Source organism: Trachurus japonicus, chromosome 24, assembly GCF_045865225.1.
Source record: "Trachurus japonicus isolate A0001 chromosome 24, Traja_1.0".
Taxonomy (NCBI): Eukaryota; Metazoa; Chordata; class Actinopteri; order Carangiformes; family Carangidae; genus Trachurus; species Trachurus japonicus.
In genome coordinates, this window is record NC_140930.1 from 17,194,631 (window position 1) to 17,217,828 (window position 23,198).

The following is a 23,198-nucleotide window of genomic DNA, read 5'->3' on the forward strand; positions in this document are numbered from 1 at the left end:
CATTTACTTTTTTGTCTTTCTCTTTGATGTCCCACGCCTCCGTCATTTGTTTGCAACGATGTTTTAGAAAGTATGTAACAACAGCCATCTTTGCTGTTAAATTTCCACGGTCGCCACTTGACATCTGACCTCATACGTCATCAGGTTATTATAGACACACAGACACACACAAAAAATGTAATACTTTGTTTCTGCAAAGTACGTTTGAGTTTATTGTTGTTGTTTTTTCAACATACACACTCAACAAGGTTATGTAATAATTTGATTTAAAGAATAACAATAAAATTACAAAGTTGTTGGGTGTCTGAGGACCCCTACAGGTCAAAGGTCCCTGGGCACCTTACCTTGTAAAATGAAAATTTTCTTGAAAATGGGAAAATATTGTAAATCACATCTGTAAAGAAATTATCACAAAGGAGTAAGTAAAATGATCATATTAATGTACAAAATAAATCAGCTTTATTTCCAAAAGCCAGAATCCTTCCTGTATTACCATTTTTATTTTACTCTTGTGATGAGCGACAGTTTTCCACTCACATCTACCTCTGTACCAGTGGTTTATGAATGAATGTTGGGTTCAAATACCAACACTTTTCACTTTACCTCTAAGTTTGCCATTATTTTATTGTGAATATGCAGCTCCTTCAAGATTTAACATTAGTGAATCAGCTGTTTCTCTGTAGTCCTCAGTGCACTTTTATGTTGGCTGCTGCTTTTTAAAAAAGGCAGCTCAAAAGAGTTAAATAAATCAAAAAATAAACACCGTGCCCCCCAAAAACAGCAAGTATCAATGAGTGCTGAGTATTTATATCATACTATGTGTTTGTGTGTGTGTGTGTGTGTGTGTGTGTGTGTGCGTGCGTGCGTGCGTGCTGGCTCGTATTACAGTCACGTTGACACTCAGGAGGAGTGACAGCAGCTTTCTAGGAGTATCATCAGTCCAGCTGATAACGGAGAGGCCGTAGCCTCAGAGCAAACACACACAACACACAGTACAAAGGGAGCATCACTGCTGTTCATGTACTCATCCAGGTATGTTTATTGTTTTCCAGAATGCACTGACAGACAGGCACAGACGTACAGCACAGACAAGAGTGAGCATTCAATAGAAACCAGAAAAAAAAAATCTGATCTCACTGTGGTGTTTATGTCTGGTAAAAAGGGTTAATAGGTGAAGTATGGACCTTGTAATTTATAGATATGTTAGTTAACACTACAGTGCAGCTTCTACAGTGAGAGATTATCCGAGTATTGTTAAGAGAAATGTGGTTGTCTCCTCTGATTATACAAGCTATGATATATGGCATGTAATGTGACCATGAAAATGTTTACCATATCATTCAAACATCACAGATAGTATTAAATCAGGATTAAGATCTACATGGCAGGTTAGCAGATGTGTTGCTCTAACACAAAACACACAATCAAATAAAGAAAAATTTGATTGATGAGGCAGTAAGTGATTGACAAGTTGGACATGATCAAGGCTGGGAACACCTGGGTGTACCTTTCACTCAGCACAACATCCGTTAAAAGGTATATTTACAAAACACTATTTATTGTTCGATAGATTTTTCATCGTATTAAATATATTACATAAATCATATTCTTACATGCACAAAAATGCGATGTCGTACAGTACAGAGAGCTTCCTCTGATATTCATAAAATCAACTACAATCTGTAAAAGGACTGGTTTCAAAGACGTGGCTCAAGCCTTATTATTCTTTCTTTTCTGAATGAAAAATTCTCACTGTCCACACAGACAGAAGGCTTTATTTGTTTAACTGGACCTTTATTTAGTTAGAAACCATTAAGTAACTCAGTCATTATATAAATAATTCTAAATTCAGAATCAAAACATATCTCCTAACTCACAAGTTTTTGTTCAGTCACCTTGCATAGTGTCCATCTGTTACCTGGTTGGCAGTAAAATGGATCGACAAAAAAAAAAAAAAAGTTTAAGTGTTGTAGGAAATGAGTATTGTCAGTGTTGTATTTCTTTCTAGATCAGAACAACACAACCTCAACATCAAAGCAAAACACAACCTGTCTCAGTTTAATCTCAATGTGCTCCGTGAGGAATGACATGAGTGTTATAGGTGGCAACAAATTGCACAGGGGTCTTTGGGAAAGGTGACTTCAGCCGGTGTCAGTTGTCAGACTGGATAACATACAGTACTCAATTAATGCAATGAAAACAGGACCTAATGTCACCTCTCACTTCCAGTCGTGTCATTTTGGCTTGCAGCTACTGTATGAGGAGTGTAAAAGCAACAATGCTGTAGTGGATCATCACTCAGTACAAGCACTACTGTATAAATTATTGCACCACACGTGTTGTGAAGTGTTCCCTGCACCACGAAAAGTTACACAGTAAACCCTCTACAAGATAAAGAAATTAGCCATTTACAGGGAAGGTAATACTGCTGCTTGGCAAAGTCTATAAAAATAAAAAAACAAATCTGGCAAGTACATGGGGACTAATGGCCATACACATAATGGGAGATGTGTGCAGAAATGCATAATCTGGATTTACTGTACATCTGCTTGTGTGTCCAGTCTGAAAGGAGTTCATTCAGGACTGCCAGTTTCCCAGCACGCAATTTTGCTTCCTGCAGTCCTACAATGCCCAGCGTCTACTTGGGCCAGTCTACTCTGGCAAAGAACGGGTGGGATTTAATATCATCCACACCTCCTGCTCCGGCCCCGAGTCTCTCCATTGGGTTGTACTGGAGCAGCTGCACAGAACAGAGATGAAAAGAAACACAAAATATTAATTTAACAAGCTACAACATGATTCTTATACAGTATCTGAACAAGAAAACCTGATTTCAGCAGAAGCATTTCTCAGCCAGGGAGCTAAGTATGCTGCACCACTGTTATGGAGTGTAATGACTAATGAGCTGTACTCCCAGAGCCCAGACAACAGGAAGTCCAGATTAAAATTTTACAGCTTAAGTATCAAGGGATACTGTAATACTCTAGAGTCTATATGTCCAGTCCTTCGCCGCACAACGACACTGGGTTCATGGCAGATTTGTACAAATTGAGCAGAGATAAATCCAGGCTAACCATGTTAATACACATCTAAAGATTGCCAGTTTTCGGGATTTGCCGTTAGTGTTTAAGATATTAGCATGGTGCAAGCTGTCATTAAGCAAATGTCCACCACGTGTTGCGTACATTTGCTCATCTGTCATAATCTATCACCAAACACAAATTCCTAGTCTTTTTAAGCTGTTACAGTGATGCGTCGTGTTTCGACTCTTATTTTAGGAATATCTTTGGTGATGAATTATCTCTTTGCTCTTAACTTGGATTTTCTGCTGATGAAATGATGTGTACTGTGTGTGTGTGTTGTGTGTGTGCGTGTTCAACAAGTTTCACTTTTCTGTTTTGACTTTCATGCAGAAAAAAGCAACAAACGGCACACAGCGCTCTCACCTGCTCCAGCAGAGATCTGGCCTCCTCTGAAACAGACTCGGGGATGTTGAGAGCCGTGTGGCGACCGATTCCTGCTGGATGGCACCGGAGCAGAGACTGCGTAGAGGGGAGGAGGGGTGGAAAGAGGAGAGATACATAACCATTAATTTAAAACAAAGACACACTGGGAGCTGAGGGGACGGATATAATGACACCCGCAGTGCCTAGGTCAATGTGAGAACATGTGGGACTGGACAAATAGGAGGAGACCAAAGAGCCAGAGCACCTGAAACAACACTGATCACACAAACTACAACAAGGGCATGAATTCACCACTGTTGCTCTTTCTCGGAACTGCTGTGTGTGTGTGTGTGTGTGTGTGTGTGTGTGTGTGTGTCAGAGAGTGAGAGTCACAGAAAAGATGACATGGAAAAGTGTATTGTTTTTGGTAAGTTTGCTCTGTGTTTACACACAGTAGCCTTACTGGAATGGCCGACAGTTAGTCAGCAGTAAAGGTACAGCTTATTGATTTGTTTTCCACAGTAAAATTCAATAAGATGAAACATTTCAGTTAAAGAGAAACTGTTGCACTCACAGAGTAATAATAAAGTAAAACTCATCCCAGAAGAGAGTAAGAGGGAGCACCAGACCTGCAAGTACTTTTCCAACCAGAGAAATAGTCCTATTACTAAAATAATTGACAATAATGACTGTAATCACTGTAGACTGCAACTGCGCATCTTTCGATGCATCTACATCTACAAACTGAAAGGCTACAGCAGAACACGTGCGGCAGGAGAAAGACGCAAACTGCTTGTGTGTTTGTGTTGGGGAACCCTGTGTGTTTTTTCCATCAGTGAGGTCGGTTGCCTCTCCCTCTCTCTCTCTCCCTCTCTCCCCCTCTCCTGATACGTGCTGCAGGAGTTCTGGCTAGGTTCCTAGCTGCAGTCAAGACTGCTCCAGGCAAGATCTTATCCTGCAAGGATCAAGAGACACTATGTACGCCTGTGTGTGTGTATCCTTGCCAGGACTGTTCCCAGACATAATCATCAAAGGAGACATCTGTGTGACTGAGTTTGTTTTTGTTGTTTTTTTTTCTCCTCTCAGGTAAGTGTGGATGTGTATTGTTTAACATACTAACACTAACCTAACACCCCAAGTCATGTTTGGGCCATTGAAGGGAACGACTGATGGCTGATACAAAAGTATGCCCACTGGCAATCAGTTAGAATTTATTCAAATTTAATAGACAATGAAAAATTGGATGGATGGGCTGCACCTGCACTGGGCGTCTGTCTGTGTGCGCTTCTGTGTGTCTATGTGTCCTTCAAGAGAGCAAGTTATAATTAGCATGTGCGTGTGTTTGTGTACATGCAGACAACAGTTGAATATGCAGGTGTTGTCTTGCAAACATGATTTTTTTCCCCCCGTTTTCCCAAGCCTGTCTTGAAAGACGAGACGGTCCCTCAGACTGTCCTGATGCTGGAACCAGTCGAGTTGCGGCACCTTCGAGAGCTGCCCCAGTCTTCACCTTCCACGCCGATCGGAGGTCGACGTACTCCGAGCCCAGCGCTGCTCCAGGAGCCAGCAAACAGGGGCCCGGAGAGAGCTGACCCCCTGGCCCAGCAGATGGAGCTCAGGCTGGGGGAGAAAGTCACACCGACACCCCTGGCACTCCCCGAGAACCAGAGTAAGAGACGGCAGCCAAGACGCACCTCGCACACATAGGCGCACACACACACTCAAACAACTCACACACAAACAGACACGCGCACAGAAGCACACACAACCTGGCACGACCATAAAGAGTGTGAGAGAGTTGAAAGCCAAGACACCTACAGACATCCCACAACACCTTAGCAACAAAGATAACATTTTTTTTTTTTTTAAATACTTTTTTTTGACTCACCATGCCGATCAGGAGCTCAAACAGGATGGCGCCCAAACTCCACCAATCACACGCTGCCGTTTCCTCACTGATACCTCCCACCTCTGAAACAAGACCAAAGCGGCAGAATAGACAGACTGAATCAATAAATTAACAAACACAGAAATAGCTTATGTGTTGGGAAAAAACATAGGTGAGAATAATCAACTAGTGATGAATAGAAAATGAGAGAATAATTAAAAATGTATAACTAAAAATCCTTTATTGATCGGTTTACAAGCTGCTCCAGGTATCCTGCTTTCAAACCCTCAACATTAAACACTTTCAGAATGACATCTTGGATTATTTAATATTTCATTGAACCCACACGATCGATTCAACACGAGCACAAAAACATGGACACGCTTCCTCCCTCTCTCTCACAAACACACATACACACAAGTGTGTCTCATAAAAGGGTTATTTGCATAATAAAAAAGCAGTTAAATTGAGGAAACCGTCTGTGCCGCAACTTCACACCATCTGCATGACCTGACCTCAAACACACACGCATATAATATAGACGCGCGCACACACAATAAGACATGGGAAAATAGGAACGTGAGAACAAACAAACGTTTCCTTTCAGCTTTCTTTACCCTTGTACTTATTTTTAGCTCCTGAAAAATAAATCATCACAGACCAGGGCTGCATTTATCGATTATTTTATCAATTGATTCATCTGCTGATTACTTTCTCAAAAGATTCATGTTTGGTCTATAAATAGTGGCATATTAGTAAATCACAATGTAGTTAAAGCCAAAGTCTTTAGAGCATCTGTGCTGTTTTGAACACACCAAACTAAATTCATTTGACAATGACAGATAAAGATGCAACGATTTTGGCATCTTCACTTGAGCAATTACTTTATCAGAATAAACTCCTGTCAGCTGACTTATTGCTAAAGCTGTAGCTCATGGCCACATTCTGTGAGATTCAGACAACCAGCTCAGTATAAGGCTGTTGGGATCCATAGTGTGGATTCAAGCAAGACGTAGAAACCAAGATTGATACATGTTTGCTGGAGTCACAAGTGTATGTTTCTGTGTGTGTGTGTGTGTGTGTGTGTGTGTGTGTGTGTGTGTGTGTGTGTGTGTGTGTGTGTGTGTGTGTGTGTGTGTGTGTGAGTGAGAGAGAGCTCCACTGGGTACCAGATGGCCTCTTGTGCCGTTCAGCTTCCCTCCGCTCTGCTCTCTCCAGAGGGAGGAGGGCGCCTGGTCACCCAGAGGGCCGGGACCCTGGGTCACTGCTGCGTGTGCCCAGAGACCAGGCTCCTCAGCTGCGGGAGCGTAAGAGACAAAGACCCCTCGTCTCCTGGAGGCTGCTGGGAACTCCAGAGGCCTGTGTGGCTCTCTTGCAGCCAAGGTTAGAGAGGGCTATGATATGACTTGCACGTTTTGTACTCACACAAATACACACACACACGTACACAGCCAACTGAGCAACCAGTCTTCAGGGCTCCCCAGGACTAGTGTTTTGACAGCCAAGGAGAGAAGATCGTCATTGAACGGACTAGTGATACCTGCGTAGTTATAAGCTGGGGGGTGGTGGAGATACTGGACACACACACACACACGTCTCAGAGCAAGGTCGATGTCATCACAATGGATTAATGTCTAAGGAGCTGCAGGGAGAGTACAGTGGAGCTGGCTACACTTACCGCTCTGTCAGAGCAAGGCAGGGAGAAAGGGAGACAGAGAGAAAGAGGATGGGAAAGGAGAATTAACTGCATCCACAGGCCATGGGTCACTCAAAGCCCACTGACAGAGCACTCTGTATATGGACGTTTTCAAATTTGACCAAACCGCCTCCGAAGTGACATTTTCTTTCTCGTAACTGCACATCAATAACTTTCAAATAAATCAAGGGGAACGCTAAGAAAACAAAAGGATACTGAGGAGCTCAGACACACCACTACAACAATACCGTGTGTTCACCTTGTGGCCTCTTCTTCCCTTTCCCCTGCAACAATGCAGTTCCCCTCCTGCTTTGTATCTTAATCACACTCCATCTCCTCCCTCCTGGGGGCCATAAGGAACTTTCTCTCTTCTCCTCTTAGACCGACTTCCCTAAAAACTTAACTGACAGTCATTGTTGAAAGAGGAAGTAAAGTGTACGCAGGTAGGAAGTAAGGAGGGATCATTGTGCGATGTTCCAAGACTGTGAGTGTGAGTCTTGCAAGCTGGCGAGACTCTGTTGAAACGCAGCCAACCCTTGACATAGGTAAATTAATTATATATTAAAAACAGTTGTATGTGTCATCTGTACAGTGGAGGGCGGGTAAAAATATGTAAATAATAACGGAGAAGTTGAAGAGTAGAGTTTCTTCCCTGGAAATCTTTTCAAAACAATGAGATGACAGCTAAACATAAAAAGGGGAACTGAACTTTATCTTGCAATAGATCATCCTCTGGCTGAGCAGGTAAGAGAAAAAAAAACAAAAAACAAAGAAAACAAATGGCGAGTATGAAGTTTTAGGTCCCAGAAACAGACACGTTACCTCAGAGAGGAAGAATATTGAATTTCCCCTTTCTTAGACATTGAAGACAATTGGTTTTGGCCTTGCTTCCCTCTTAACAGAACAATAAACAATACAGATTTCTGGTCAAATTAGGTTGCGTCACACTGTCCCTCAACAGCTTGTTTTTCCCCTTCTTATTAGAGAACAAGCCATGTGATGTTTATCAGAAATGATGAGATGGTGCGAAAATAAATAAGCAGAAGCGTAGAATAAAGAGATTAACACCCCGCTACTGTATTTTCCGAGTCCACTCCTTTGTTTTTTTTCTCGATGTGAACGTGTGTTTTAAAAAACATGTTTCCCTCCTTCTTATAGAGCTACACACACACACATATAAATGCACACAAGTGCACATACGGTCACAGCAGACCCCCTGCTAGCTTTCTGGCAAACAGTCATAAATCTGTCATCAGGAATGAAGCCATCGCTAGAGCTGACCCTGTCTGGATAAACAGCAATACATAACAAGGGCAGGAGAGACACACATAGTCACTAACCTCTGTGTTAGTGTGTGTGGGTGTGTTAGTGTTCACAAACACATATATCTACAGATAAATGCATGTACCTGTATCTAGAATCTGCAGGAATGGCAAGTAAAAAAAAAAAGTGAAAATGAAAAACAAAAAAAAGAGGAGATATGATTTTGTAATATGTGATCCAATAATGACAAAAAGGTGAGCGGAATGAAGGACAAGAAAAAGAGAGAGAAAGTTGCCAGTGCTCGAGTTGGAACTGTCAGTTGATGTAGAAGTGAACCCTTCACTTAATAACAGCATAACACGCCCCCTGCTGGCCGCTGATGTGCATCACATCCATTGATCCACAAGGGATCAACAGTCGTTTAACTAACAGGACCTTTCACACCTGGGCTGAGGTCAGCTCACTTCCACTTCACATTACCAGCACCACCCCCAATATGCATTACTGGGGACTGTTATTCTATTCTAATTCTATCCACACTTAACCCATGTACAATTAAATACTAAAAAGTTAAGTAACACAATGGATTAAAAGTTTAAGTTTGCATTCTTAAATGCTTAAAAACAGATTACAGACTCTTTTTTTTCTTCATATTTATTCTAAACATTAACCTTTTGAACTGATCTAAAATAATCTAGAGATAATCTGATAATTGTTACACTGGGGTAATCAGAAACGTAATAATGCTTAAGACTAAAAGTCATTATTTGTTTTTTCAATAGTGTTCCTAATCCGCTTTTCTTGCCAAACCTACCAACACCACACTATAACTAGAGTAAAAAAAAAACTCAATGTTTTTAATTACATGACCAGATATATAAATCAGTGACTCGGCTTAGCTCTTTGGTTGTAAACCACAATAAACATCTCCTTGTGTCGAGCTTTATTCCTGCGTCTTTAGGTCATCTTCAGCTGGCCACTGCCACATATGCCTCCATGTGCTTCTATTTCCATTAGTAGGCTTTTAAACAAGCTGTTGCTAAGGGGAAAAAAATGCACACTTTGGATATTAGATGGAGCATTTGTTGCTTTCAGATTTATTACAACGGTGTCATACTGTATGTTCTAGACACAAGGAGGATTTAAATCTGAAGTGACCTTCCTGGCTTGAGAGAGAGGATGAATATGAGAGAATAGCTTAATATAAGTGCGTGGGAGAGTGAATGAGTGTGGGGGTCATTGTGTACGTCTCTGAGTGTGTCCATGTTTTTTTCCAGCAAACAGTTACCCATCCTGCGTATTTAAAAAAGATGTCATTAAACACATCAAATTGAATCTAACCAAGAGCCCAAGTGTGAAGCCATATGCTTAAAGCAGCAACATATTGGAAAAGTTATCCACCCATAGATGCCAAATGCATGTGTAGGCACGGACACATCAACACACACACACAAACACCCGCCACACACAGAAGTGCTAAGTAGGGACACGGACTGTAGTCTAGCAGCAGTTTGTTTTAAGCAGCTTTTAAACAGCATGCCAGAGCTGCCACAAGCTTGCTGGGGGCAACACATGGGGTTGCCACACTAATGGCACACTGTTGCACAACAGCACACTCTACAGGACAACACAAGTACTACAACACAATCCAGCTTCCTCAAAGCTGCAAGTTTGTGAAAGAGAAGACATTTCCCACGTATTCTGCAGGTATTAATTAATGTGACTAGTAATCAAACCACATAACAACGCTGTGTAGTTTGTACAGCTTGTGTATTGTTTGTACACAGCGCCTTTAACCTCATGAAACAACAGGACAGAATGGAGGAACACCTTTGCATAGGGATTTCTGTTTATTTAAGAGCCAAAAATAATCAGTGTTCATTTGTTTCTTCCCATTTGAGTAGTGTGTGTGTGTGTACACTATGCATGGTTTATTCATGTCTGGCTATGAATGAGAGTTTTGTGACCATGGGAATGTGGCCTACTTATAGCCCTGCATGCCTGCATAGAATTAACCCCACGTAAGCCTACGAGCTGACAATCCATCACACCCAAAATTAGGTTCTTAATTAAGCTCAGAACCTAATGGTAAATAAGAAAAACAGAAATCTATGTATAACTCACCTGGTGCACAGTACATGTTGGCGATGGCCTCTTTGTCACAGGACTCCTCCACGTCACTCCAGCTACAAAAGTAGGTGATCTGAACATGACCTGAAGAGAGAGGAAAGATAGAAATTGTTCAGCTCAGAGTCTAAGTAGGAAACCTGCGTCTAATGCTCTGCCTCTTGTCAACCCCTCACAGTCAAGTGTCACTCTGAAATTCTACTTTTCAAACTGTTTATTCACCTTTAGAGCATTTCCTTCCTCCGTTCCTTTCTGCCTCTCTAAATCTCTCTGCGAGCTTTTCAAGCACACAGCCCCGGTGATTACTCCTGTTTAGCGGCTACCCGTTAACGCTATCATTAGAACTAATGGTGTCATTAGGTAGCCGTGGCCATTAGCCTGGGCTAGCCAGACTGATGCACCACACTATGCTGTTGATGGGCCCTTTAGAACAATAATTACCACCAGGGAGACGAAAACAGCCACTCAGCTAATTAGACGCTTGTTGATAACGAGGTGGAGAAAGATGATTGTAGGACGACAAAAGAAGAAGTTGAGGGGGAATCTGTGACCTCCTGGTAAAACAACACTTTCCCTTCTGGAAGAGTCTCCATTTTGGTAACTGGATTAGATCATGGTTGACTGAAGGAGACAGTCGCTCTTTCAAATACACCTGACGAATCGCTGAGGTCACACTTTAAATAAGTATTTGCTTTTTTGCTGGAGAAAACATCCCTAAAAACATGACACAGTACAGCAGCTTCAGTGGGACTTGATTTTATACTTGTGAGAGAAAGATGAGCAGCACACGTCACCATCATGATGGCCCTGGGCACCAATGCTGTGCAGATTGTTTTCTACCTGTGTCCGATCTGTAAATCTTACTCTCACTAAGCCCTTTGGTGATAATCAAACAAACCGTTGATCAGCACATGATTGCGTGTTGAAACTCTTGATGAATTTAAACTTGAAACACAACGGCATGGAGCCCTCTCTATGTATGGACAGAAAGCACCATAGTAAGTCTGAGAATGAGGAAGTGGCCTCAAGTCGTTATATGCTTTCCCTTTTTTTGTTTTGCTTTACTTTTTAAAGGGCCAGCTGGTATGCATATACTTTGCACTTGGCTATCCAAATTATATATTTTTTTTTAATTGTGTCACTAATAATATTAGATTTCCATAGACTCCATCACTGATAAACAATTTTAGGCACATACGTATGTCATCTCTGTGTGTAACAATAAAACATCCAAGTAGAACTAAACATGACTATTACAAACTGTAGGAACAGTATGAATGAGATGATAGGATTGTGCAATCTTATGGAGAACTTAATGAAATCTTTTCAGACATTCCTGGCTCCTGTTTAATGTCTTACCTCGGTGGTCGAGCAATATATTGTTGGGGTTCAGGTCTCGACAGATGATGCCCTCCTGGTGCAGAGAATCCAGGGCCGTCACCATCTCTACCGCCCAGCACCGCACAAACTCCTCTGGGATATGAGCTTGGGATGCAGCCAGCGACAGTTCGTCCAGCTCTGCAAACAGCCGTGATACTTCTTTATCAAATTCGCTGCCACCTGTATCGCTAACAACTCTTGATGATTCACCATCAAGATCTAATAAACTCTCAACCACCGCACAGGCCTCGGACCCATTTGTAACAGAGACAGAGTCTGTGCTGGGGTCTGTGTTTACTCTTGCATCTGCCTCTGGATTCCTGTTATGAGGGTCAGTATCTGGAGGGCCTGCATCAAGGGGGAGGTCGTCGTTTTGGCATTCGGATTCAACGACCATTTTGTCGGAGGCCTCTTGCCCAAATGCTACGCCGTAATCGTCCCACAGTGAATGTAGCGGAGAACAAGATGCAGCGCTGGTGTCGCAGGTTGCAGAGGCTGTACACAGAGATGAAAGCTCCTGCTCCGGCGGCTGCTCCTCTCCGTCCTCGGGCTGGCTGTGGAGCTGTAAAACATCAGGCTGGATGAACTTCTGAGGAGAGGCCGTGGCCTCGAAGCCAAGGCACACTCCCGAAGTCTCTAATTCCTCCTGCGACGAGTCTACAGTCCCACCCACTACGGGGAGGTTGACCAAAAGATCTGGCGGGTGACCCTCGTCCTCCACTACTGCTTCTTTGAATGAAATGACTGGCACGGACTCATTGGAGCCTTTATCGCTGCAGTCCAACCACCAAAGCTCTGAGCTGTGGCCTTTGACCTCCTGAGCCAGCTCCGGAGGATCGTCGGTGACATCCAAGCCCAGGTCGGATGTAGAAAAGAGCGGCGCCTGCTTCTGAGGAGGGCGCTGCTCTCCCAGGTCGACGCAGGTGACCTCGCTCGCGCTGTCTTTGCTGTCGATGCGGAAAAACTCCATTGGCGTGTGCTTGGACTGATCCAGGGACAAAGGCACAGCAGGGGAGGGTAAAGGACTAAAAACATCGCCGTGGTCATGTCCCTCGCCAAGGTCTTGCTCGCTGTCGTGGGCGGGGCCACTTTTGGTGGACGGCTCGGTGAAGAAGCCAAGTTCCTGAGAGCTGAGAGGCGAAGAGAGGCTGTCGTTGCTCAGCAGCGAGCGGCTCCGCGAGGAAGGGGTGGTCGTCGGGACGGGCACCTCCAGCGACAGCATTTCACGTTCACTCTTCTCTTCTTCCCCCTCTAGTGTGTCGGGTTCTACTTTCTCTTGTTCGTACTCATTGCAAAGCGTCAAGTAACTGTTGGTGCACTCTTCCTCGGAGGTGGCTCCGGAGTCGGCCTGGGCCCCGGTTTGTTCAATAAGCCGAGGAGGAAGAACGCTCTTGCGGGGAGACGAAGTGAGGTTTTCTCCTTTCTTTAGTACCTCTGAGACTGAATCAGAACCAGCGACTGGCCCTGAACCAGAACTGGTTGAAACGACATCCAGCTGTGGCAAAGCATGTTGCGGAGAGTGCACAGCCGCTGTGTGGCTTTTCTGGATGAAGGGGATGTCAAAGCTCTCGTCTGGACTTGAACTACGCAGGTACTTTCCAATGTGAGACCACAGTTTCCCACCTGAAGGAAGAAAGACCACGGCATTAAATTCAAAAAAGAAGATGCCTCTAATACAGATAGGAGATGAAGGCATTAAAAAAAAAAAAACAGCTGTCTTATGTGCTACATTTTGCTCCTGGGATAGAGTTACATTGTTAAAGTGTCTCTCTATAAACATAAGCAGATGTATCATTCATAGATGTTAAAAAAATATGAACTGGGCTTCTTAAAATTGTTACAATGTAGTGACACTGTACTAAAGAAACCACCTCACTATGAGGCCTGAATGTGTTTCAAGTATTCAACATGTTAATAAAAAATATAAATTGAAATATAAAAAGTGTTAAAAAAGCAAAAAAACACAAGACCAACTTAAAACCCCATTCCGTTGCTATATAACTCAACTGATTTCTAACTGATCATAGTACCACAAAGAACTGCCACAGAAACAGAATCAGAGCCTGCATCACCTGATTTGCCCAGTTACCTGTCCATGTCTCCTTTCCAACCACCATTCAAGAGATCAGTGTTACACAGCAGCAAATTACAGGCACATGAAAAAAATTGCACGGAAAAAGAAAGTGGTGCTCTCTCCTCTCTTATTTAATTTCAGTGTGATGGAAGTACAAAACAGGAATGTGCAAAAGGGACCTTTAGCTCCTGACTTTAGTTTCTAAGGGTCCTTGGTTACTGGGACTATTTGGTGAAAAGGGGTCATTAGTTTCCACTTAGGGACGAGGGACCAAGGTAAACAATAACAACTGTGACTAAAACCAATTTGGCTAAATGGGGTTGGGTTGGTGTGTATTTTAGGTTTCCCCGCGTAATGTTAGTGTTTTGACTTCTCTCTGTCTTACACACACATGCATGGGCACAGACATACACACACTCACACAGGGGCATACAGATACACACACAGCTGTAGTGTGAGCAATTGGAAGCCAGCATCTGTTGTGTGTGATGAGAATGGATAGGGAGTTCACAGTGATGATAATGATAGCGGGGCAGCTCGATGGCTTAGAAAGTAAAACCATCCATATGTTGTTTTGTCCAATGTCACTCAGGTCACTGCCTCCCGCCGTCTGCCTGTCTATCCTCATTCAACCCATCAGCTGCTAACAGCATACTATAGAGGCATAAGGAGCGACCCTTGGTTTTCTCAATAACAGTGGTGAAACTATGCTTTTCCTGGTATTGGATAAAGCTTTATTAAATTGTGTTTAACAGCTCCATATAATATTGAATACTGTCCACTAATAATAGCACAGGGTGGTTATGGAGTATACCAGATTGAATAGGTTATAGGGCATTAAAAAATATGGCTGCATTTCACTGTATGCGCTCAACCCACATGCACACAATCTACACACATATCCTAGAGTGAGTGGGATGTAAGGAGGCCCAGGTGTTGGCATAGCTAATGAAGCATGGTGCCACCTGGTATTCAGAATAATGACCTGTGACACACACCCATCTCTATCAAACATCTGTCTGGAACAAGGGCAGAGAGAGAGAGAGATGGGGGGGGAGAGACACCAGGTAGAAGGAAGGGAAAAGACAGAGGTACAGAAGACAAAAGAGGGAGGACGAAACCGCCGAGCGGGAGCCTTGCGCATCTTTACCTTCAGCGTACTGCAGCAGAAGGAAAACCGTGTCTTCAGAGACGACGAACTTTCTCAGCTGCACCATGTGGGGCACGGAGTGAGGCATGATGGTCCTCTTAGTCCGTCCACAGTCACTGCTCTTCCTCAGACCCTAAAATGAGAAGAGAGAAGATGGAAGGAGGTAAGTAATTAAAGTTGAGCGAGGAAAGTAATAAAAGACTGTGGATTTAAGGACAAGGAGAAGAATAAAGTAAAGTTAACCCAAATAAGGAGGGTATGGATCGGAGGAGGAAGAAGACGGAAAGCGTTTAGGTTGGGTTAAGACTCAATGTTTAAAAAAAAAAAAAGAGAGAGAGAAAGGGACTGTGGCAAAGGAGAAAGCTCCCATTAACGAAGTGCCAACTATGCCCCATGGCAACCCAAAGTCACTGGATTCATCAAGCCACATACAGCGCGTGACTTTAAAAGAGCCACATAAATCCATCAGCGCTACACGTAAAGTTCACATTGGCCACGACGAGTGTGTGTAGGCATGTGCGCACGTGTGTGTAGTCATCTGTGCCTGCGCTGTGCGTTGGCATCTGGCACACGTCTCACACCTGAGAGCAGAGGAGCTGACAGGGACAGGCCCATTAGAATCAATTACACCGGTCACACACAGGGGCTTCTGGCACACTTCACACTTACAGTCAGGAAGACAAGGATGAGGAGCGAGCACACACACACACGCACACACGCACACACACATTACACTTACTTTCAGGATGAACGTCTCTTCTGTTCTCTTGTCCATGACCAGAAGAACCTGTGATGGAAGAGTGCCATTAATTGCCACGTATGAACAGACAGTCTAAACACAGTGTAAAATGATGCAGTGGTTATGTCCTCCAGAGCGACTGGGTCAGGGCACACATAAGGGTCACAGCAAGATAAATGTAGGTCCCTAAATTATGCCAGAAAAACTGGCATTAACATGTCGGCTCCTGCTGTGCTCAGCAAACCAAGTCCAAGTATAATAGCAAAAAAAAAAGAAGAGGGAAAAAAAGAGCAGTAAAAAAGGTGACAGAATTAACACATATTTTCATAAATAAATTACACTGAAAACAAATTAGTTCATCCATTCATTAGGTGATTAATAGAAAAATGAAATTACTATAGTTTCTGATAATGTCATCACGTGAGTAGTTTATCCTATCTCTTTTTCCTTTTTCTTTTTATCATTTTTAGCGGGTGTTTCTTTAAGTTGTGGATAGATGTTTGATCGGATTAATCGGAAAAATTAATTATCGTAGACTTAACAAGAGAACACATAACTGATAAAATAATCATTACTGAAAATAAACATTAGGTCCGTATTTTAAAATGGGAAATATGAGCAATCTGAGAACAAAGAGTAGACACGGTCGCGCACATCCAGTTTAAAAGGTGCTGGCCTCAAAATTGTAGACAGGAAAGGCAAAAAAATGTGAGCAATCTACAAGCCGAACTGCCGGTCGTTCATATCTATGTTCACATGAGATGCACACATGTTTCTTGAAAAATGTGTAATGCGCAATTTGTCACGACAAAGGCGTTCATGCTCATCAATACAACCTTTAAATCCCTAAATTCCTCCCATCTGCACTCTGACTCCAACAACAACAAATAAAAGCAGCTCCTACCATCTCATCTCACTTCCCTTGACTCCCTCTCTCTGTCTCTCCCTTTCTTCCTAATGTCTTTCCTTCCTCCTGCTTTCAAAGCCTTCTTTTCGCTCTGACATCTCCATTGCTCTTCTGCTCCCTCGCCGTCTCAGGGGAGAGCTTGAGCATATGTGTGCGACCCGGTGTGTGTTTGTGTTTTGTGTGTAGTGTTGTGCGTGCGTGCGTATGTTTTCTGGGTGCGTTCTCTCCATGTGACCCTGGCTGGGACCAAACAGGTGCAGGCTAAATGGATATGAATGGAGCTGTGAGTAAACAGAGTGGCAGTGCTAGCCAGGGCGCTAATATAATTAAGACACAAACATCAGGAAAGGGGGGATTTGGAGAGGGGGGCAGAAGGGAGGGGGACACTAGGGTGAGGAGCTCTCTCCATCTGTCCCCTCTGTCCCCATTAAAAGTGAAAGGAGGAAGGAGGAGGAGGAGAGAGAGGAGAGGAGAGGAGAGCCGCTTCATTTCTGGACGGCTTAGTTTTGCTTTGTGTGTTTTTTATTACTGTGCTTTGACTTGTCTCTGACATATTGTGGATTTTGCGTACACCTCTGTATAGTAACACGTGTTGGTGTTGTGTCAACATTTTCCTTGGGGTTTTGTGTATGTGTGTATGTGTGTGTGTATATAGGATGAGCATCATTGACTCAATGTTGTGTGTTGCTTTCTGAGCTGCCTGCCAAGTCATTTCATGGCTGAGTGGTGAAGTTGCTTCGCCAGCAGCTGGTTGAGAGGACCAGCAACCCAAACTGACCTTGTGGTAGTCATAACTGACGCTAAACATACACACACACGGCCCTTAGTATACTATAGCCAGTAAATCTATTACACTTTATTGCTTCAGATAAAAGAGATGGTAGAAGAAGGGAAGGACATCAGGAGGAGGAGAAAGTTGAAGAGTTGAAATTTGGCGATACAACCGCGTTTACCTGGGCTGGAGAAAATGTCTAAACAAATGAGAGTCTGATGAACCCAAGTGTCATTATTTTTGTTGGCTTAAAAAACATCTCCACATATTTAGTTTAATTTTGAAGGACAAAATTCAGATTTTGCATCCACTTATTTTATACACGGATATATTTTTGTTGCAAACAGGCAGGAAAAGGACACAGCGTTTGAATAACATAAAAATAAACATCACAGAATTTGGTAGCAAGTTATAAACCTTACAACATCATTAACTGACCTTATCTATGACCCCCAACACTCTGTAAGCCCTCAGCTCCTCCGACGGACTCTGCTGGCCTCCTCTGCTGGTGGAAGGGCAGCACTGTGCCCCCAAAGCCTTGGGAGAAAAAGAATGAAGTGTTTTAATGGTGTGCAATTCTCTCATTTGGATTACTTTCAGGTATTGTGACCTTTTGCAACATGTAGCCCGAGTAATATGTGATAGTCCCAAAGCAGACAATGTCTAATATGAACAAAACAGCACTGGTCAACACTTTGTATTGTTAATGTGCATTTCAAAAGGTGGATTTAATTTTTTTTTTCACCACATATTTGCTGTGATGTTTTCATGTACAGTAATGAATCCCACCGCACTCCAATATACTGCTTCAAGTGCTTTCAGGACCATGTTGGATGCAAGGATATGAAGTAGATTTGCATAATCTGATATACACAGCGTGAGGGCCAACGACACTTCCCTCCCACTCACCGCTGTTTGTGTTGACCCTTGACCCATGTTGCTTCTCAGATACTGACTGGATATCTGTTCTGCACGCATCAGATACTCTGCAGTCTTCTTCTTCACTGCCTCTCTCCGCGTGGGACTGGGCTCACCTGAAATAAGAGGTGAGTGAAAACATTACAACAGTGTTTTGTTTTTTTTCCTTCTTCAACAGAGCAGCTTCTTGAACTCTGTGGAGTTCAAGATTTCTGACAAAACAGTGTTTTAGTAGTGTGATAAGCGAATAAACTGTCTCAGCAGAAAGACATCTATAGTTGCCGAGTTTAAAGCTATATCAATTTGTGTTACTTTGGATTAGTAACAGCAAGATGCTCTAGGGCACTGGTTGCAGAGTCTAAATCATGACATACCTGTGGAATGTGGAGGATTTTAATGGATTTACAGAAACTGCCCAGGTCTTATAATAAAACTCTGATACCCAGCAACTCACCCTGCACTCCTTGCAGCAGCAGGTCCACTCCACTGCGATAGTAAGAAAAAGCTGCCTGGTAATCCTGCTCTGTCTCCTTCTGTACAGCCACACAGATGAGTTCGCCGGCTTTGTCTAGGTAGTCTGACTTTGAGTCCTTGGGGTTGCCACCGCCGGCTTTCTTCAAACTGCCGGAGAAGAGCGGCGTCCGGCCTGGCCAGCTGACCTCTGGGTTCGGGGCTGAGGAGGCAGGGACAGGCGCGGGAGATGGGGTACGGCGGTCGTGCAGGGAGGGCAAGCGAGGACTGCAGCTGCTGCTAATGTTGGTAGCTCCCCCCTGTGGCTGGTTTGGGGAGGTGCGGCCTGAGGCCATGCCATCATCTAGCTCAGCCAAAGAGTCTGTATCCACAGCCAGGGAGGTCAGGTCGCTGTCACTGGACGGGCCTGGAGAGGGAAGAACACTAGGGTCAGTTTGGACAGATACATACACAACACATACTCAATATGTATTATCAACAATCTGATGTATTTCCAATTAAATTATAAAAAAAAAAAACTGTACCTCCATACTCTGATGTGATGGTCAAATCCTCCGCACCACTGATGTCTCTTTGAACTGAAAAACATTTGCATACATCTCTGAGCAAGTGTGAATTTTAAAGCCACAGTATATTAAGAGAGTGAGTAAATGTCTGTAGCGCTACCATCAGAGCTGCAGTCTGATAAACTGTCTGCCAGGAAATCCAAAAAGGGCTCCGCTGGGCCGATCAGTTCTGAGCCGTCGTGGACCTCACCACCCTGGAATAATATTTCAAACATTGCAGTTCATAGTATTTCTGTTAATTATGTGCTTTTTGTGTGTGTGTGTGTGTGTGTGTGTGTTTGTATTGTACCTTGAAGAAATCTTGGATGTGCTGACTATTGTAGAGAGCAGGAATATTGGCAGAGAACTGCAGCAGATCCTCAGAGCACTGTCTTCTCTCCTCAATCACAGAGTCATCAAAACGACCTGAGCGTGCACACACAAGGACAGACACAAAGACAAAACTCCTTTTAGTTGAGTGTATGATTATTTCCAGTACAATATCACTGGGGGGAAAAAGGTTAAGTTACAGGAGGACACATCAAAATCAAATTAAAAAGATCTCTGTATATTAAGTCTAATGCAAACATGAGGGCCATTATGTGACAAAGGGGGAAGTGAGGAGTTTCTTACCAAAGACTTTGGCCTTGGCAAAGGGGGGAAACAGCTCCGACTGGCTACATACATTCTTGTGCAGTTGCCAGAGATTCTGATGAAGCTTCCTAAAATCACTGTATCTCTTCCATACTGTTATCTACAGAGACAAAGAGAGAGAAGGAGAGGATGTGTGAAAATAGTGGAGACACTGACAAAGAGCAAGACTTTGGGAATCTAACAGATTCTATTGATATTCTTTATCAAACACTGCTTGAACAAGTAACTTGATTTACTGCTTGACTGTAAAAGTAACTCAGCTATAACACATAATACACACTCTGTAAGGTGAGCTACCAGGGTGACCAAATATCTGAATAATTCAGGGATTCATTGTGTCTTTTTTGTGACCTTCCTCTTTACTCAGTGACTACTTAACTACTTCCTAAAATTCACAACTTTCTCACACAAACTTGGACGAATTAGTTCCTTCAATGTCAAATAAAATAAAACACAAAGTAATGTTTCTTGACTGGGCAGTCGGTGTTTTAGACAAACTGGCCATCACTCCTAAAACGGGAGCACCACTAATGGTGCTATGTGGGTTTCAGGCAAAACTCGCTGTCACTGTGTATCTAAGACACACATGCGGTAATTGACATCATGCTGGCTGCATTAGCACTGGTTCCAGGCAGGGCTGCATTCCTCAGTGGGACCCAATGAACGAGAGTTTGTTCGTGCATTTCTGCTACGTGTTCTTGATACATTTTGAGGAAGACAGCAATAATATTTAAACACAAAACAGTTTTAAAATCTTTAAAATGGCACAATGGAAAGTTATCGCTCAAAATCTGGATTTAGAGGATGTGGCAAAGCATTCCTTATCATTAAATCTGCGGACAACAACAGCCTACATGTCAGTAAGAGACCGACAGTGAGCTTCCGATGTAAAAAAAAATGTATAATGTATGTATGGGAATGTCAAATCCCCAAATTCTTCAGGTTTTCACCAAATTCTTGATTATTTTTTGTAAACATTTTCAATAAATGAAGCAGAATTTTTAAATGTTTGTCATATGGTCTAAACCAATTTAGGCTGAGGAAAATTCCCCCGAGATTACATCAAACTTGTTTCCAAAAAAAAGTCAACTGTGTGCCAAAACTCTGCACACTGACAAAATTACCAAATGAAAATAATAACGGCTTACCTCTTGGACATCCTCTGGGTTCTTCCTGGAGATTATCTGTGTGGAAGAGGGAGAGGAAAGCTAAAGGCTTTGGAAAACTTACAGTATGTGACTCCTGTTTAGAAAATCTAAGATAACCGAGATGGTCTTTGCTACAAGGACTTTGTTGTGGGACTATCACAAGTATGATCCAGCCCGGGACACAGCTCTGAGTGTGACAATGAGTGCTTTATAGAGCAAGTGACGGAAATCTCGAGAGTTACAACGAGACATCACCAACATTCATAACAAGCAGGATCTCAGGCAGGCGGAGACAAAGAAACTCAGCCTGTCCTTGTCCTACAATAAGTTATGGGGGATGTGCCCATACAGCTGTGAACAAACAAACCAAAAATCACTGAACCCACAAATGATTGGAGGTCTGACTGAACTGAGGTGTGGATATTTCTTTTCATTTCATCATCAGAGGACTTTCTTTTCCTTGACAACACTGGATCTGTGAGTTACAGCCGCTCATCAGTGGGGACAGAGACCTATGCCTCATTTTTTCCAGAACTGCAAATTAAGGTTGTTTCTATTTGAACTATATTTTTCACTTAGCTTTGAGAGAAAAATGTCATGGATTTGAGGTCATTGATATGCTGGTTAGAAAGTGAAACCAGACAATCCTGTAGCGTTGATAATCAGGATGCACCTAAAGAGTTCATTAGCCTATATCTCTCCAGGAATTTCACTAGAAATCCTGTCACAAAATATATTGTCACTGCAAACTAGCTGTTCTCGTTAAAACTACCTCCTAAACTAGGGCTCTTAGTTATCCAGCAGCCAGTTAACACTGGGTTAACACAGCGTTTGTGTCGGATTCAGTCAATGTGGCTAATATTGCTAATGTATTTTAGCAAGTAGACAACCCACTAGGGATAAAAACCTAAGATATTATAACATATTAATGTCTAAACGGGTCTGATAGTTACATCTACGGTGTTCACAAAAGCTGTCAGCTGATAATAAAGAGGGTTGAGTAACGTTACTCGTGTTTACATCATATTAGCTTCGCTAGCTAGCTAACAGCCAGCTAACAACAGCTCACATTAGCATCGCTGCTGCCGAGGTGCCCACTCTCCTTCTCTTCTCTTTCTCTTTCACTTACCCTTGCGGTGACTTTGTACACGGTGTAGCCTTTCTGGTGCTTTTTCGGGTCTGTGACAGTATAAAACCGAGCAAGTTCTCCTCTGTCCCGCTGCGATATCATTCTGATAGTGACAACATTGCCAAAGCTACTAGCCGGCTAGCCGTTCACATTCATTCCCTGACAGCAGAGTGACAGCAGGCCAGGAAATAAGCTAGAGCGCCCCCCTCAGGACAGACCGAGGTACTGCCTTCACCACCAGCCACTATTGTTTTGGACCAAAATAATCATGATAGTGAATAAAAAGAACTTTGAATTTTTCCTTTAGTTTTTTAATGAATTACAGTTAATTAACTATCCTTTTACAACATATATTATGAACAACCTAACCTAACCTTTACTGTGTTTGTTGTCTGGTGTTGTGTTTAATGTAAATGATGTCTGATGTCTCTGTGCTGTTTGACGGCTGTATGATTTCTCTTGCCCTCTTGGTAAAATAGTTTCCCTATGTGGGATCAATAAAGCTTACCTAACCTAACCTAACCTTACCTATCCTAAAATTTCTTGATTAAAAAAAAGGTTCAATTTCAACAGTAGCCTATTATGCCTCTTCTGTCTTCTTTACACTGGGCAAATTCATCCTGAGGGCCGAATTGGACCCTCTGCCAGGCCAGTTTTGGCCCACGGGCTTGACATCCCTGTTTTAGACAATACGACACGAGTATAATATGATCTCTGAAATGTGTACTTTATTAAGTAATTGGCACGTTTATCAAGAACCATTCATTATGTTATGATGTGTGTCAGTGCCATATTGAGTTGGGCTATAGTGCTTGCTGAGACACTTAAAAATAACAGACACCTTTAATTTCATCAGTAACACCTGTGATCCTGCAAATTAAACACTAGGCC

The 23,198-nt window shown here is 42.9% G+C and overlaps 1 protein-coding gene across 1 annotated transcript; it reads right to left on the bottom strand.

Moving 5' to 3' along the window:
- Positions 1-1,015: 1,015 nt before the first annotated feature.
- rps6kc1 (ribosomal protein S6 kinase B1) lies at positions 1,016-22,484 on the bottom strand. The gene is made up of 16 exons (XM_085771836.1): positions 22,308-22,484; positions 21,179-21,214; positions 20,010-20,130; positions 19,687-19,802; positions 19,498-19,591; positions 19,356-19,409; positions 18,815-19,237; positions 18,352-18,476; positions 17,881-17,979; positions 15,764-15,811; positions 15,025-15,157; positions 11,780-13,423; positions 10,418-10,507; positions 5,335-5,417; positions 3,447-3,542; positions 1,016-2,740 (listed from the first exon to the last, which is right to left on the bottom strand). Exons 1-16 carry the CDS (start codon positions 22,407-22,409, stop codon positions 2,639-2,641), a joined length of 3,366 nt encoding a protein of 1,121 aa, XP_085627962.1. The 5' UTR covers positions 22,410-22,484; the 3' UTR covers positions 1,016-2,638.
- Positions 22,485-23,198: the final 714 nt, after the last annotated feature.